This window comes from Protopterus annectens, chromosome 7.part0 (genome assembly GCF_019279795.1).
Source record: "Protopterus annectens isolate FY-2018-M chromosome 7.part0, PAN1.0, whole genome shotgun sequence".
NCBI classification, from domain to species: domain Eukaryota; kingdom Metazoa; phylum Chordata; order Ceratodontiformes; family Protopteridae; genus Protopterus; species Protopterus annectens.
The window spans coordinates 1,620,010,815-1,620,029,767 of NC_056739.1; the positions used below are offsets into that span (position 1 = coordinate 1,620,010,815).

The 18,953-nt window shown below is 39.8% G+C and overlaps 1 protein-coding gene across 1 annotated transcript in view; it reads left to right on the forward strand.

Moving 5' to 3' along the window:
• The first annotated feature begins 503 nt into the window (after window positions 1-503).
• The window catches only part of ZMYND10 (zinc finger MYND-type containing 10), a 1,873,846-nt gene continuing 1,855,396 nt past the window's right edge, over window positions 504-18,953 (forward strand). Inside the window, exon 1 of the mRNA XM_044078166.1 lies at window positions 504-702. Coding sequence (XP_043934101.1) covers window positions 608-702 — 95 coding nt within the window. The 5' untranslated portion in view covers window positions 504-607. The remainder of the gene's footprint in view (window positions 703-18,953) is intronic.

The window sequence follows — 18,953 nt, forward strand, 5'->3', positions numbered from 1 at the left end:
CCCACCCATTCAGCTGTCTCCTGCAGCCCCCCTTTGATTTGAAGTCACCAGCCGCCACCGTCTAAAATGTGATTAAAAATCAGGGATAATTGAGAGGTATGTTTGGAAGCTGGCTGGCTGACTATTGTATTCTTGCCAGGATATAATCCATCGCTAAGGCAACAGCAGTGATCAATGATGAATATTAATAAGTTTGAAACAAATTTTTGTCAATATTGGCTGACTGTATTCTTCACTGATTTACTAGAAAATCAAAAAATAGGAAGACTGGGCAAAGTTTTGAAGCAAAATCAGGGACACTGAAAGTTATGCATTAAAATAACTGACTGCTTAAAAAACGAAATCTGTACACTTGTTTTAGATTTACAAACGAGCATCTCAGAGCTCTTCTAGTAACAACAGGCATGCGTCACAGCCACGGCGTCCTATACTGGTTGCCTAGCAACGAGTCCCGGCCTAAACTTAATCACGTGTTTTGGAAATTGTCAGGCAGGGGTTGGAATTGTGAATGTATGCTTATAACTGAACGTTTATTTTTGATAACACAGCTTACAATACCAAAACATACCAGCTACTTTGACTATTTTTTAATTTTGGTGACTGAAAGATGGAAGTTTCTTCTGCAGTACTTCTTCCAGTAGAGGCAGAGGGTTTTGCAAGAAGTCTGGAGCAAATGGCATTCCGGGACATAGGCTCTCCAGGGTATGTAGATGAATGTGTGGCTGACACTTTCTCAAATTATAATTTTTAGTTTCTTACTTTTGTCAGTGTTAGAAGACGCTGCTGAATGAAAATAACTAAGCTGTAGCAGACATGAGGACGAGACTGTGAGCCTCGCACCTTCCTTTTAAAATATTAGACAATATTAGTTAATGCTTTTGGATAGAAATTCGCGAGTACTGGACCATAAGTGAAAAGAGTATATGTTGATTATAAACAGTCTTTCCGCCTTCAGCGACGATTGTTAAAAACGTTTGTAGTTACTGATCGGTATATGTCTTCGTAACTCGTATTCTGTACTCCCAGTACATAGCACGGGACATTCTCAACAAGCCAAGGAACCACAAATCGATATCGTTAAGCAAATTCTACGCCCCATTTGACAGGTTAATAAATTAGAATGATACCGAAACTTGTATTAATGTATTCATTCTTTTAATTTAATCTTGCATTAATTCATTCAGTGCTGGTAATTTAAAACGTATTCGTTTCATTGTGTGTTTATTTAAATACAATGTATTAATAGTTTTAGAAACTGGAAACTGTTTTTAATTTCCCTTAATAATTTTTTTTTTTTTTTGGGGGGGGGGGGGTGGTCTCCGTCGTAAATCCTTCACTTCGAAAGAAATGGGCAAATGTTAAGATGGGCATTATCTTCTCCTTTACAAAAACAAATGTATATCTTCAGAGCTAAGCTTACAGTGGACAGAATTTACAGAGTGCAAATGGGCATGGCCTAGTAAGTTGCTTACATTTCAAGATCATTGTCATGTTTTTATCCAGAGAAACTACTTGGAAGTAAACCATATATTTAGAAAGCATTTTCTGGTGGATCAAGAGCAGATATGGACTGGAAAGTTAGAGCTGACTAAATGTGAGTGTTGCTAGTCATTTAGTACATCCATTGTTACTTATAGGTATCATCAATGTGCTTCACCGAATTAGAATAAGTGTATGTTAGGGCAAGAATGTGAATAGTGTGCCAGTTCTAACACAAAATAAGTATTTTCTTTTTGTTTACTGGTTTGTCTGAGTGGGTTTGGTCAAAAAAACTTTCAGCAGAGGCTGTGGGAGAAAAGCTCCAACATATTACAAACACTTTTAAGCAGACATTCACTAATCAGCAATTATATAAGTCAGCACTAAAAAATTAAAAGCACTACACCCTCACAAACTTCCCTTGAGTACCTTGTTTCCCATTGGCCCTTTCTTTTCAATTATAAAGGAATTCCCAATACTATTCTAGCATGTCCAAAGGTCAGTTGTCAATCTCCTCTCCGGTCCAGCTGGTGAATATGGGAATCTTGAGGCAATTTTACAACTGTCTCATGTACACAGACAACCCTCTCCTCCTCCCAACAAATTCCAACACATGTGAGAGATGCAACCATATAGCCAAACTGGAGGCTAAGCTCTCTCAACTCAGTACTGGCGAAACCTGTCGGGAGGAGAAGGAAACCACACTCACTACAATTCCAGTCTCACATAGACCTACCACGACAGCAAACCAAACACATAAACACACAAAAACATACTCGGAGGCTCTGAATAAAAATCTGCCTAAGCAGCAGAGACCTCCAAAGCAGACACCCAAGCAACCGCTACCCCAAAACAAAACACGTGCAACACATCTCACAAAGCCAGTGTGCCGAACAGTCACAGCCCTTAAGGCTAAACAACACACCTGATACACTTGTAATAGGTGACTCTATCGTCAGGTACACTGACGTCCCGCTCACAAGGCTGAACAAGGAGAAGGTCACGGTGAGCTGCCTGTCGGGCGCTAGGATCTGCCACATAACACAAGCACTCAGGTCACTCCAAGGCAAGTACAAATATGACTCCGTCATTGTCCATGCTGGTGTGAATGACCTGAGACGTACCTCCCTGGACTACATGAAAAGAGACATAGGGGAGCTCTCTGAGCATGTGGCCCAGGCCGGTATGACCCTGACCTTGAGTAGCATCTTACCCTCACCAAGAATGATGCCACAATATGAAGACAAGATGATCAATTTCAACAATTGGCTTAAGTATTGGTGTCATTCAAAGGGGATCCAATGCCTGTCAGCCTGGGATGACATGCTCGACAGGCCACGATACTTCGCTAGGGATGGCTTGCACCTGTCACCCCTGGGCTTTTGGATATTGGCAAAGGCTCTTGCTACCCCATAGTGCCTTTTTTAGGCAAGGCTCAAAAGACAAACCCACCTCTATAGGTATCACAAGGGATAAGAAACTAAGAGTAATGCTACTCAACGCCAGAAGTCTAAACCTCAAGATGCATGCACTCGAAACTCTCCTTAGCATGGAGAACATCGATATCTGTGCAGTAACAGAAACCTGGTTCAAGGCTCCCGAGAGCACCCCAGCACTACCAGGTTATACCTCATACCATGCTTTTCGGCCTCAAAACTTGGACCGAACCAGAAAAGGAGGGCGAGTATCAATATTCGTCAAAGATACCCACACCTCCCAGGTTGGTGGCACAGCACGAAGCATCAGAGACTATCCATGTGCAACTAACAGTGGGTAAAACTGCCTTCCAGTTTATAGCCTGCTACAGACCACCCTCCCAAACCCAGGAACCCCACTCGGCCTTCCTGAGAACACTGGAAAATATGAAGGTCTCTCCAAACACCATTATATTGGGCAACTTCAACTACCCAAACATAGACTGGGAGCATTACTCTAGCTCCAACACCCTAGCTCAAAGGTTCCTAGAATTTATAAGCTCAAATGCTATGGAACAACTTGTTACCACTCCCACAAGAGGGGAAAACATACTGGACCTGATCATCACCAACATGGGGACTCTATGCTCCAGACCAGAAGTGTATCCCTCACTGGTAAGATCAGACCATAAACTAATCTCACTGGATATTCACATCCCGACCCCACCCCCTGCCCAGAAAACCACAGTGAAAAACTTCTCTAAAGCAAATTTCACACCCCTCAAAACCGAGGTGGAATCCTTCAAAGCCCCCGGGCCTGTGGAAAATACGGCCTAGACCGCAGAATCCTTTATAAACGCATTCTATGAACACCTTCAGGAATGCATGGATCAGGCAATCCCAAATAAAACCAAGACTCAATCCTCCAAAGGCAGACGTCCTGTCTGGTGGACCCCAACCATAAACAAACTATATAATAGAAGGAGGAAGCTACTACATGATAGAGCAAAATCCCAAAAAGGGAAGGCATCTCTGATCAGTGTTAGCAAAAACTACGGGCACTCATGAAATCGTCTAAGGCCAGCTTCGAGAGAAAAATTGCACAGGACACTAAGGATAATCACAAGGCTTTCTTTAGTTATGTTAGGAACCTGGGTGGGAATTCCCAGATATGCTCAGCATTAGTCCAAAATGACAAAAAATACACCGAACCCACAGACATTGCCAACATCCTAGCTGACAGGTTCAGCGCAAACTTCTCCCCTCCCACCAAAGGGCAAATATCTATCCCAGCAGAGTGCTGCCCCTGACATCTCAGATGCTCAGGTAAGAGCCGCCCTCCAAAAAAACACAGCATCAATGGGACCAGATGGTGTCCCAGGCTGCGTCCTACAAGAACTCCAAGAAGAGCTAAACCCAAACACAAAACTACTGTTCAATCTCAGCCTTACCACAGGATATGTACACAAAGAATGGAGTACAGCAACAGTGGTCCCTCTCCACAAAGGTGGTGCCTCAATGGATCCTGGAAACTATTGCCCCATAAGCCTGACTAGCTTGGTATGCAAAGCTATGGAAAGGATCATCATGGACCTCATAAAAAAAAGATATTGGGGAACTACAGACACTGGATCCTACCCAGTTCGGCTTTGTTAAGGGCAGATCCTGTCTCTTAAACCTGGTCGATTTCTTTGAAACAGTCACCAAGGCCATTGACGAGGGGAAGGTGGTCCACACAGCCTACCTGGACCTCGCAAAAGCCTTCGATACAATACCCCACTCTGGCATTATAGATAAGCTCACCAGCTTAAATATAAACCCCTATGTCACTAGATGGGTTGCAAACTGACTCAAGGACAGAACCCACATGGTTAGAATTGCTGGAGCCATGTCAGACTCCAAACCAGTTACAAGTGGCATCCCACAAGGCTCAGTCCTGGGACCTCTCCTGTTCGGTATATATTTCTCGGAGGTACAGGCCAACACGGAAGGACTGTGGCTGACCAAGTTCGCAGATGACTGCAAACTGGGCGCTATAATCGACTCTCCAGCCGACACAAGCATCCTTCAAAAGGGCCTCATAGAAACAGACAACTGGTGCCAGAGCCATGGCCTCAAGCTAAACACCAAAATGTGTATAGTCATCCCCTTTGGCAAAAACAAAGTGCCCACAAATTACCACATAGGTGGTAATCCATTAAGTACAGAAGAAGTAATTAGGGACCTGGGGACCCAAGTTGATAGCAATCTCTGATTTGACAACCATGTGGCCAAAGTGGTTAGAAAAACATTTTATATAGCCCACCTAATCATGAAGGGATTCACATCTAGATCAGGGGAGGTCATCGTGCCTCTTTACTCATCCCTCATCAGGCCCATAATTGAGTGCAATGCCCCTTTTGGGATGTACCTTACCAGACACCTGCAGCAACTGGAAAGACCCCAAAAGTACCTCACCAAGAGGATCAAAGGGCTCAAACAGATGCCATATGCTGCCCGGTTAAAGAAACTCCAGCTCTACTCGGTGGCATACCGCCTGCTCAGCGGCGATCTGTGCCTGACGTATAAAGCCATGTCCAACCCAGAATTAATGGACATGCTGCACCTCAGAAAATCCAAAGCCCATCGAGCTACGCGCTGGAGAGACTTGAACCTCAGCACTGAAATAAATAGGACATGCTGGAGGGACAGATTCATAACCCAGAGGCTCCCTTCACTCTGGAATAAAATCCCAGTCCAGGTTAGGCAGAGTCCCTCATTGACTCTCTACAAGAGGAATCTTGATGAGTGGATGGGGGATCGTAGGTTTACCCCAGGTATCACTTCTGTGTCACTGTTAGACAGAGGCATAGTATACTAACCTCTAAAAAGGGCATAGCAAAATTAATTTAAAATGGGTGGCGAAAGCCAAACACACTCTGGCTAGGCTTATAAATGCCCTAGGGCAGATAGCCTAGTATGAACCTATGAACTAATGTACATGAGCAGAAGTTAAGTGGCATACATTAACAATTGCACATACATTTGTTAATTTGATCCATATGAAATAAAGGCAACTATTACAGTATATATTAAAACACACCATGGTCGTTTGTGCAGGGGCGCAGCAGATAGTGTTGTCACCTCACAGCAAGAGGTTCCCCAGTTTGATTCTCGGCTGGGGTCCCTTCTGTGCATATTCTGCATGTCCTCCCTTTGTTCATGTGGGTTTCCTCTGGGTGTTCCAGTTTCCTCCCGCATTCCAAAGACATGCAGTAGGTGGATTGGACACACTAAATTGACCATAGGTGTGAGTGTGTATGCGAGTGTATGGTGTGAAAGAACTACTGTGGCAGGGCTAGCCACCCGGAGGTGTAAACCTTGGCTCTAGATGATTGTCACAGTTGAAGTGACACCGTGATCCAATGTGTAAAAATGGGAAAAGGGGTTGTGGATGGATAGTTGTTAGTGCAGGTGTGACTGGTGCCAACTTGATTGACATTCCGATAGGGCTGTCAGTTAAGCATGCTGTTTGCTTTTAAGTGTGAACACCAAAACATTTAAGAAGGTTTAAAGAAGATATTTGAAACTCTAATATGGGGCATTACTGACTTAATGAAAGTGAAAGACTACACTTATCCAGCAAGGGGGCTGCCACCCCACTACACCCCATGCAATACAGAATTTTAACACAAGTTCCACTGTCTGTGGAGTGGGTGGGGGCTTTGCAACCCCACCCCGGGCATTACACATTCTGTATTTTTAATCTCATCTCCTTAAAAGCAATGTAAAATGCTAAAATTGTATTTACTGTTTATAATTACAATGTCTGCCCACAGCACACCCTGGCTGGAGCTTGCTACTGTGTACCCTGGTGTGTCCGAATATAAACAATAGCCAGAGCCACTTGCACATTAGTAGATGTTGAACACTGAGCACTTGAAGGGTGTATGAGTGGGTTTGTCAAATAGATAATAGATCATGTGATTGGTGCTTAGAAATTCAAAGAAATGGAGGTGAGGGAAAGAACGAAGTACATACATACATATATATTTCAAACATGGACACTAATGCCCTTCTAACCTGCCAATATACTGAAACAGTCCTTCCCATAATAAGTGTCCAGGCTGTTCATAAGAATATCTAAACTAGTACTTGTTATGATGTAATTTGTTAGTCTGTTCCATGCATCAGGTGCTCTGTCAGACAACCAATTAGTATAAGTAGGATAGAAATGTTAATATTGTTAAGAGGTAGGGTATAATGCAGGTGCATAAATTTCTCTCTCTCTCTCTCTCTCTCTCTCTCTAAACAGCATATATAACAGCAATCATAAGGTTTATATTAGAAGTGTACAAGTGGGGTGAGCAGTGACACAAAACTATATATGTGGCTGGTAGATGCTAGTGAAACTATTCAGGTACTGTGAAGACTAGTGGTGGGGTGTATGATTCTGTATGAAGAGAAATGTGTGACATATGGTAAAAGTTGATGATAACACAGCTTTTATTATGTAAATATAAAAGCCCATATCTATTGATATGATAGGTGAAGCATTAGCTGTGTTTTAAATGATTCTGCATTCTGAATGGATTTCAGTAATAGTGGGATATAGCTTAACTACACTATTTGAATTAGATGATTTGGTTATAGTTATTAGTGATTTTTCTCTAGAGTGTAAAATTCTATTGGGAGATGGGCATTTTTTTTGTCTTGTATAGAAGTCTATGTATTATAGTTAGCTGAGAAAGAGGTATGTGATTTGGTAGTTCTCACCAGTTTAATTCTCTGAAGGATAGGCAGTGATGTTCGCTATTGCTATAGTTTACTGCAAATTTGACTTTTTTATTATAACATTGTTGAGTATGGATGATTGTGAGACTTAAAGGTTAGTGAATATTGGAGCAGCATAGAGGAGAAATGGCAGCAAGAAAGTAGAGGCTATACATTTTCTGGCTGTGTCAGTGAGGTAGGCTTTTACTCTGTATAGTGTACCTAGTTTTGATGATTTTTTAAATCCTATATGATACATGGTGGTCAAATTTCTACTGGTCATTTATGGTGACCCTCAGTAATTGTGTGTGGTTTATTTGTTCTGTCTTGGTGTTGTTGGCAAACACAGTAGTGTATAGTGTTGTTTTGTGGTAAAGAGCAGGACAATATTGTACTTGAGGGCCTCACCAGTTCATTTCGCACAGAAGTGGGCGTGTCGTGAATTGAGTGACAACCCGGTCTCAAGTACAATATCGCCAAGAGCAGTACCTTAGTGTCTTTATTTTAGGATTTAATAGTAACGGTGAATTATTTAGCCATGTTTCAGTCGATAAGGATTTTTGTGTAAGGTCATGGAGTTTAAAGCGAGATTTGGCAAGGCAGATTAGAGTTGAGTCATCAGCATACTGAACTAGGGCAGCATTTTTTGTAGCAGTGTAGAAGTCATTGACACATGTTGAAAAGTATGGGGCCTAGTAAGATCCTTGTAACCAATAGTTGTCAAGAAGGTGGAGCAATTAGTTTGCCATTCTCTTCTTTTTCTCTGATAAGTAGTTATGGAGCCATTGCAGTGATGAGTTAGTGAACCCTAAGGATGCAGTTTATGTAAGTGTTTCTGATGGGTGAGAGTATGAAAGCTTTTGATGAGTCTAGGAAAGTGGCGGGCATGAGGCTGCTTCAGGTGTGTCTGTGGGTGTTGACAGTATTAACAAACCAGAAAAACAGTAGTTGTGCAGTGATGAGGATGGAAACCATGTTAGTTTGAAGATGGAAGCTGGTTGTTAAAGAGCTAAGACGTTGCTTATTAATGCATTTTTAAATATTTTTGATAAGGGAGATGAAATGGCACTTGGCCTGTAGTTTGAAAAATCTGTATTGATTCCACCCTTGTGAAGTGGAAAAATGAATGTTTTTTTTTCCATAGTGAAGGGACTTTTATTTTCAAGTATAGATCAATTTATCAGAATTGAAACTTGATATGAAGGAGTATCACCTGCTGTTTTAATATATTTTGCTAATAGATTGTTGGGCAGTTGTTAAAAGATTTAATTTTTTGATGATATCATTTAGAACTGGTTAGAAGGAGAAATGAGGAAGGAGGTTATTTGATTGAGTAGGGACTTCAAGTGTTTGATTAGTTTCCTGGTTAGTTAATGATTGTACTGTCTGTATAAAGTGGGTATTGAATTGGTTGGCTATGGTATTATTTTGTTTCTGTGTTTGGTGTTGGCTCTGTAGCTTGATTAAGGCCCAGAACAGTTTTGGATTATTAGTGTGAATGTTTGATTGGTTGAGTGATAGGTTAGAGGTGCAGTCTTAGGTTGAGAGGTAGTGATAGGGATGGAATCTTAAGGTGAGGATTAAGGATTGAATTTTGAGAGGTAGGGTAAAGGATAGAGTTTTAGGATTATGGACTTAGTTTTGATGTTAAGATTACACATTTTTAGTTTTAAGGTATAATTACTGTTAGTAACCAATTATATTTAAATGTACTAACCTAACAGCAATTGGGTGGGACTTGTGCGTGCATCCTGCAAGTAAGTTACACAAATGAGTTATGCCTGATAGTTGTATGTATCCAGTGCCATTTAGTATTACATACTCAGTTCTAGATAAATTCACCACCTCATTGTCTTTTCATGTTCTGCATATTTAGAAATGCAGATATAAAGCTGTGAATACAGAAATACAGGCATGAAGAGAATTTCATGCAGACATTACAGGGATAAGAGGGATCCATAATCTTGGGTATTAAGTTTAGCCAGTGGGGATAATTATTGCTTGTCTTGCCTGCCCTGTATTTTCCCATATCCTAGTCTCCCCACATTGTCTGGATTATTATTGTCTTAATTTTTCACACTTTCTTACTCTTCCATGTCTTCTCTCTCTTTTCCCCATATCCTAGTCTCCCCACACTGTCTGGATTACTCCTTTCCTAATTTGTCACACTTTCTTACTCTTCCACATCATCTGGATTAACCCTTTCTTGATTTTTCACACTTTCTTACTCTTCAGCTGTTCCTTCTTCCTTTCCATAACTGACCAAAACTGCACTATAATAACTGAATTAAGCTGGTGGTATGGGGGCTGCTAGGTCCTCATTAGCCATGATGCTTTAGATTCTCTGAGGTACAATTTAGAAAGTAATAAGGTTTAATGCTTAAGGCTAGCAAAAATAATAATTCCCAGTAAACTGAAAAGACAAATGCTTATGGCAATACATAATTCAGATCTGGGAATAGTGCTTACCTCCTTACCCAAGCCAAAACAAAACCTTTAGTAACCTTCTATGCACTCCTGTGGTATTATTAGATTGGAATGGAAGTGAAAGAAATAGCCACAGTCATATATTTCAAGTTGTTCCTCTCAATCATGCACACAGCAAGCCTCCTCACACTTAGCCCCAAAGGACAGCCACCCTCTTTTATACATCTCTGATATCAAAGTGGGAACCAGGAAAGCTGCAACACCAAGAAAATGTCAGGCTGGACCATGAATGTGGTATTAATGAGCTTAAGCAGGAGAGTGTATCAAAATTTGGGAATATATGAAGGATCAGCAATAAAACATGAACAACTGAGAATAAAACTCTGTAAAGAATTCTTCAGAAAATTAGAACTAATATTTAAAGCTGCCTTAACATCTGGAAATAAAGTCCAGTATATAAACTAGTTTCCTGTTCTAACTTACAGTTGTAGGGTAATTGACTGGCCTTAAGAAGTATTGGATCAGTTGGACAGGAAAACAAGAAAAATAAGATATGCTTCTGCCAAACTAAGCAGGAAAGTCATCTTAGACATGTTGTCTTCATGTTTTAAAACATAACACCAGGTAATATCAACAGATATGTATGCAGTCCTATCATAATATATATATATATATATATATATATATATATATATATATAAAGCTCATTTGCCGAAACTCATTTTCCAGACCAAATGACTGAAAGCTCATTTGCCTGAAAGAAAGCTCATTTGACTGACAAGTAGTATCAGCAAGAAAATGGAATATGCCCTCCCACTGTAGTGCAACCCTGGAGTTAGAATATATAGGTCCCACTTACTTTCCTGTTACTAAGCAATATTACATCAAAAGGTAACAATATCATATGAAATGAAGGCTGTGCCCACACCTATATATTCTAACTCCAGGGTCGCACTACAGTGGGGAGGGGGGCATATTCCATTTTCTTGCTGATACTCCTTGTCAGTCAAATGAGCTTTCGGGCAAATGAGCTTTCAGGCAAATAAGCTTTCAGTCATTTGGTCTGGGAAAAATGAGTGTCGGGCAAATGAGCTTTCAGGCAAATGAAGGTGATCCATATATATATATGTATATCTATAATCTAAGTATACACTGATTTTTATATACCATTTGATAAGCATGAAGCAGTTTTCCTGTCCACCTATTCCAATACCTTTTGTCGCCAGTCAATTACCCCAAACTGTAAGGTAGAACAGGAAGAGCAAATTGGTTTATATAGCTTGGACTTTCTTCCTAGATGTCAGGGCTGTTTTCACTATAAATTTAATTTTTCTAAAATATTCCTTACTGAATTCTGTTCACACGTGTTTGTGTTTTATTGTCGATCCTTCATCCTTTCAGAAATATATATATACTTCCTCTTGATAAAGTTCCTTTATATCACATTCCTGTCCCAGACTCATATTTTCTTGGTGCTGCAGCTTTGTTGTTTCTGCACATTTGTAAAGACCAAATGACACTCTTACATCATCCAAGGATGTTTTGACCACTCCCAAATGTACTTTCAGCTCCTCTTCTGTTGAACTATACAGTTTTAAATCATCAACAAAAAGAAGATAAGTCTTTACACTTTATTGTTTTCTTGGAGCCAAATTGAACTTGTAACCATGACCTAATCTGTTAAGTAGACAATTTAATGGAGTAAGAGCAAGACAAAAGAGAGCAGTGACGGAATCACCCTGGCATATCCTCCTTAGAATTTTTATCCCTGGGATAATAATTTGTCCTTTATCATGCCTTAGCTGCAAAGTGATTTGCCACTGTTTCATGTTCACTGTAACATAATTGATCAATGTAGGGTGTAGTAAGCATTCCTTTATCCACAGATGTGAGATGCTGTCAAATGCTTTTTTGTACTCTATCTATGCTATACTTAGATTTTTTTCCCCTTTTCAAAATTCTGGATTATGATTGTAACAATGAATGATCCTTTGTTTCCTATGATTTTCTTTTGTTACCTTTTTATTCTCTTTCCATGACTGAGTTTTTTTCTAAATGGCTATAAACTCTGTCATAGTCCGTTCTAGTATGTAGTTTGTTATACATCGTTGGAAAGATATCAAATGGATAAAAGATGGCTCGCAGGTTCACTGTTAAGGAAGAGTATCATTTTTTGTGGTATTAACAAGGGTGATGTCTGTTCAGGATGCACACATAAGTAATTTTTACTCTGAGCTAAATCTTTGTGTAAAGATGTTAATACTTTTAGCCAGAAGTTTAGGTAATGCATCTGGGCCTAGAATTTTCCATTTAGGAGATTTTTATTTATTTATTTTTTTTGTTTCTCTGGCTTACTTCATCCTGTACATTTGAACTTATTTCTGTTTCTCTTACTTCTTTTATCCATTTGATATCTTTGTTATGTTCCACAGGGTCTTCATAGATATTTCTCCAAAATGTGTCCATTTCTTCATTTTTTTGTTCTGTTCTATTCCTTTTGCTTTGTTTCCCAATTCTATATAAAACTTTTTGGGACATCAAAGAATTGCTTATTTTGTCCTTTACTTTATATTTATCTGCATCTCTTCCAAGTTATTCTGGCTGTGCTAATATTTTTAGTTTATGATTTACAATAGTGTGTGATAGAGCCTAGTCTGTTCTGACACTGCATGTTGCTTTTATCATATCTAAGTATTTTTTAACATGTTCCCACTTCTATAATATTCTTGTACTTACACTTGTCTTAATTGCTTTATAGTTTTCTCTCTCTGATACTTCAAGATGGTATCTGATTTCTTCCCTTCCTTTTCTTTCTTTTACTGTGTTTTTGTGGTAAGACTTTATATGTTATTAATTTAACTGCATAGTAATATATCCTGTTTACTTCTGTTTTGGGTCTTATTGACTTTCTGTAATTTATGGAGGGAATTCAGTAAAGGCTACACGATTTTCTTTTGTGTACGCATCGTGCACAGACTTTTTTAGATAAATGCCACTTAGTGGTGTGCATGCATGCGCAAACAGGGAAAATACAGAGGAATGCAAATCACCTGATAAGTAGGTAAATCTTATGCAAATGAGGCAGACTGAGCAATCCAACAAGTAGAAAGGCATCTGTGTAGACTCTGTGTCAGTGTCTGTAGTGTACGTGGAATATACATGTTTAAGAGAAGAAAAAAAAAGAAAATGCATTTTATAATATATGTTAGAAATGTATTATAGGTCCTTGCGGTGGGTCCTTACAATGGTGCATTGGTGCTGTTGCCCAGTTCATATGGCTATGAACCGTGTAGTTTCCAGGCTGTCAGCACGGATATGTATTCAGATGAGGTAGATGTCCTGAATTTCAAAAGTGTGTCAGCATATCCACTTCATGTAGGCTCCCGTACCATGTTGAGATGGTTGCCAGCAGGGGAGGTGTGTCCAGCAAATTTTAGGATTGTTTAATTCCCACTGCGCATGTTTACGCTTCTAGCTGAGCATGTTCACATGGAAGGACCACCCAGGTCACAGTGATGACGTAGGTAGCAAGTAATTAAAACCAAATATGTTCAGTTATTGATTTTGACATTTGTCTAAGTTATGCTAAACGCTGCGCCACATAGCTCAGCATGTTAGTGCGGCACACTACCCACGTGACAGTGATGATGTAGGCAGCAATGAATGGAAAGCAGATATATCCACTGAATATTTATTACTCTCTGTAAGCTATGCTGCATGGCGCATAGTGCCGCGTCTCGCACTAAAGTAGGGCCATTAAATGATGTTAATTACATTCTAGGCAAGTGAAATGCATAATAATTAGCCACTCTCACATGCAGGACCTACAACAGACCTCTATAAACTATGCATATACCCTACACTCTGATTTTCCCCCAATACTCTGGTGCATTAGAGCACAGACTTGGGAATTTTAATGGCGATAATGCTAGGGGCTGCTGCAGGTCTGCTACATCTGTATGTGCTACATGCTGAAGTCAGTGCTGTTAGTGCTGCTGCTGACAGTAGGCCTAGACTGATTGGGAGGAGAGTGTTCAGGCCCGGGGTAACTTTTCAGGAGCTACATGAGCTGGAGATTGTAGAGCACTACAGGGTGGACAGAGGCATATTACAAAACACACTGATCTCTGCCACCCTCAACTCCGAGTCAGAGGCAACAGAAGGGAACCCATCCCAGTGGAAACAAAGGTATGTGTAGCCCTTAAGATACCAGCTACAGGTACTTTTCAAAGACCAACTGAGGACATGATGGAGGTGTCACAGGAATCTGCATCCAGGACACTCCTCCAGTTCCTGGATGCTATGCTACCATATGCCAGTGAGCACATAACGTTTCCCTTCTCCCCTGAGGCAATGGCCAGCAGTATGCAACACTTCTGCCATGTAGCACACTACCCTGAAGTACTGTATGCCATAGATTGCACTCATGTACACATTAAGGCATCACCTGGTGAGCAGGGTAGAATCTATGTTAACTGCAAGGGGTACCACTCCATCAACTGCCAAGTCATGTGCAATGCCCAGGGGATTATTCTGAATGTGTGTGTTGGCTGCCCTGGCAGTTATCACGACTCCCATATCTGGTACACATCATAGCTGTACCAGATGTTTGCTGGGGACATCCCACACGGCCATTTACTGGTGGATGCTGGCTACTCCCTAGATCCGTGGATGATGACACTGATCTAAAATGCGCACACACCCACATAAGAAAGCCATAATGAGGCACATGCACAAAGTGGGAACATCATAGAGCATGTGGTTTGGTGCTGAAGTCATGGTTCTGGTGCCTAGATGTATCTGGTGGAGCCCTGCAGTATTGTTCAGCCACATATGCACATATATTTATAGTATGTGCTATCCTACACAGTATTATCCTGTAGAGACAGCTGCAACAGGATCAGCAAAGGGAAGGGATACACAGCCCCCCACCAATGCCTAAGTCACCACACTCAGGAGGACCCAGAGAAGGAACCCCCTACTGATATCCCTGTAGGCAGACATAGGAGTGCTCCGTACACCCTGGTTTGGCTAAGAGGCATTGCATAGCATGTTCACTGGCAACCTAGGGACCTAAGGACTGACACCTTACTCCTACTCACATACAGAAATTAAAAATGATAGCAGGCAACCCACACATCCTGTATCTACTCATGTATTGGTTGTGTACTGCTTGCATCTGACAGTCAGCCCTGAACTACAGTTGCCACCTGATTTGCAAGGTACGTCTGTAACCTACACGGTACTGGTAAGGATTATTGTGATATGGCATTGTATGTATGGATCTGCTACATTATGCAAGTAAATATAGTGAGCTACTTGGACATAAATAGCATCCACATGGGACTACAGATACCCATTCCACTATCATGTTTCCATTACTATTCACTAGGCCTCATGCATGGAATATTCATGTAGTCCTACTGCAACAGATTACTGGTACATTAGTCAAAGGAGATGTTAGATAGTGGGGTGACACGATAGACTATTGTGCATCCCAGGAGAACATGTGGTGGTGTTCCACCACCCTCAACACAACAGTGTTCCCTTGTAATTGCTGTAACAGAAACTCAGTGGTATGTCAGCATCCAGGCAGTGTCAGGACAGTAACCTAGAAACTGACCATACATTGTATAGCTTACTTAACGCATGAATAACAATATAGGTATTTATGCAGTTGATCATGTGATGAATGATCCCTGTCTGTCAAGCAGCTTGTGTGGCTTGAAGGACTAGGGCAGTTAGCTTGTGTGATGGCATTCATGGTTCTAATCTAGAAGTACCCACTTATTTTGGATGTTGGGTATCATTACTTTGTGTTTTACAGACTGTCTGTGTGTACTATAATATTATTAACCTCTGTCACATATTAATTACATCAGACAACTTTAGAAAGTTGTAGCCAATTTCAGTGACATGTGGTAGTGCTGAAACGGGGACATATGTAATTTTGTGTAACACACAAATCCCAGACTGGAGTGTAGGTAGGTGTGGGCAGGAGGCAGTTTATAACTAGCAAAAATCCCACTGAACATGCTCATACACTTAGAGACCCCAATTATGTTGCTCCCCACACAAAATTACTTTTTATATATAGATATGTCTACAGATGTATACATGTGTATATATCTTTGTCTATCACAATTTATCTCTCCCTATAGATAAATATGTATGTGTGTGTGTGTGTGTGTGTGTATATATATATATATATATATATATATATATATATCTGTATGTATAATATAACATCCCTTTCACATATAACGATACCAAACACACGTTTTACTGCATTTCTGCCCCTCACACCCCCCCATAAATTAAATAGACCAACTCCAAGATCGCACTACAGTGGGAAAAGTTAATTTCTTAACCCTGCTGTATCATACTCCACTGCAGAAACATGATAAAAAGTGTGTTTGGTAGTTTGGTGTTGTTATATGTGGAGGATATGTTATTTTCATGTGATTTGTAGTGTTAGATGTTATGAAATTTTATGTTTTGGGTTTTAGATGTTCTGGTCTCAATGTTATGAAATTAGATGTTATGGATTTTAGATGTTTTGAAAGGGACCCATATATATATATATATATATATATATATATATATATATTACGATGGGTACTTAGACTAGGAGCTAATAGGGGTAGGGGATTGAACGATACTGTTTCCCTTAAACCATACTTGAAAGGTAGACCTCTTCGTTGAACTGCTTTCTGTATTTTGTTATCCACCTATACTTAGCAATAGTTTTCATCCACATCCCATGTATATACATTTTAATGGCACAGGTTGATTTTTTCTCTTTTTTCTCTTTTTTCACATGCTTTTTATGCTGTTGTTGTTGTTGCTTTTAAGTAGGTTTTTGGTATAATATGTAGTTATGTTTTTATCATATTTGCAGTTGTATGTCAGTAGCAATGTTCCTTTTCATTGAGGTTTTTCAAAAAATTCTTATGTATATATATGCATGCGTATACATATACACATGCATATATATATATATATATATATATATATATATATATACTTTTATGATTCTAGAATTTTCTTTCATAATTGTTAGGCAAATATGGTAGTTATATTTTGTTACACATATTCGATAGTTTTACATCTTAGTTAGTTTATCTGTTCAGTTTGAGATATTGCTACATAGTTAGTAAATGTTTGATATAGCGTTAACGCTATTATTCCACTAGGTGGCATTGTAACTGAACTTTGTTAGATAACCATATATATACATGTATATGACATACAGAATGAAATACATTCTAAATAGAGTGTAAGCAATTTTAAGTCGTCTAGTACAATAAGTAGGAGAATGCCTTGGAATATTTAAAATTGCTTTTTCTTTGAGGGATGTGAGATTGTGCTGTTTTGGGTGACTGTATGTCACTCTTGTGTGTGTGGGGGGGGTGGATTGACTACAGAAAGTTGGATGCTTACACAGACAACATCTCTATTACTTCCTTTGACCATATAAGTACGTCCTGAGATAAATGCAACCTAATTTAACTCAATTAGATTTTTTAAGTGATTGAATTATTTAATTGCTGTCAAATGTGCTAGGTGTTTTTACTATTTAAGGAGTGCATTCATTGTATTATATGAATCTGAAGAAGCGGTGTGTGTGACCGTGAAACTCATTCCTCTGTTTTATGCTATTAAAGTTTTTACTTCTACAACTTTGGACCTGGGTATTGTTGGCATATTTGATATTGAAAAGCAACTCTGGGATTTGATTCACAAGTGGAATTTCTGTGTCGTTTTCTAATACTCTGGATTCATACTCTTAATATTGACATCAAGTGGCACACATCAATCTGAACTTGGATTTCTCTGCAGTTGATGTGTCGTTTGGCAGTAAGTCTCTGTTAAATTTGCATTGTTGGTAGAGGCTTGTTTTTAACATTTGTGACTTGGTCTGAAGTGGACTGATAAAGCTCCTTTTTTCGCTGGGTGTTGTGATATATATCTCAGGGATCCTTTGTTTGTTAATATATATATATATATATATATATATATATATATATGTGTGTGTGTATATATGTCTGTATTATCCTACATACCCTAATGTTGTTGTTTGTCTTTCGGCTTTTCCCGGTTAGGGGTCACCACAGCAGAACTCCGGTCCACTAATGATTGGCAGTTGGTTTATATGGTGTTGAGTTGCCAGCCCGACACCCGACCTTCAACGAAGGCACGCCCATTCAATGCATGTCTTTCGAATGCCCCCTCGACCGTGGGGAGGACATGCAGACTCCACACAGAAAGCACTCCCAACCCAAGCTGAGAATCAAATGGGAGAACTTCTTGCTGTGAGGCAACAACTCTACCGCTGCACCACCGCTGAAGTCATCCTACTACATACCCTAATAATGGTGATTAAAGCTGCACTATGACACAAATATAATGTTGCTCAAAGTACCAAAATTAAGGGCTCAGCAGTAGATAATGCACTTAATTACAGTCCCCTGTGCCAGCTAGCTTTCACCACACATATACCAACAGTTGAACATGTGGTGTTATGTATAATGTGTATGCACGCATTGACAGGGCACATTGTTTTTGCCCACAGGCTTCCCCATCCAAATGCAAACAGCCACATATGGCCAAAATGGCTACTGCAACCACATATGTAGGATAAAAAAACAGTTATCTGACTGCTAGGCTACTAGATGCAGAGAACAATAAGAAGCAATGTCACTCTGTAGCGAACCAAAAATAAAATAAGAAAACAAATCCAGGCCAACACAGGTTTATTAACAAACAAACAGACGAATGTTTACCTAGGTTTCGTCCACAAGGGACTTCTTCAGAATACTGAAGTCACAGTTAAAACCATATATATATGCAACCACAATCAATCCAATTAAACAAAAG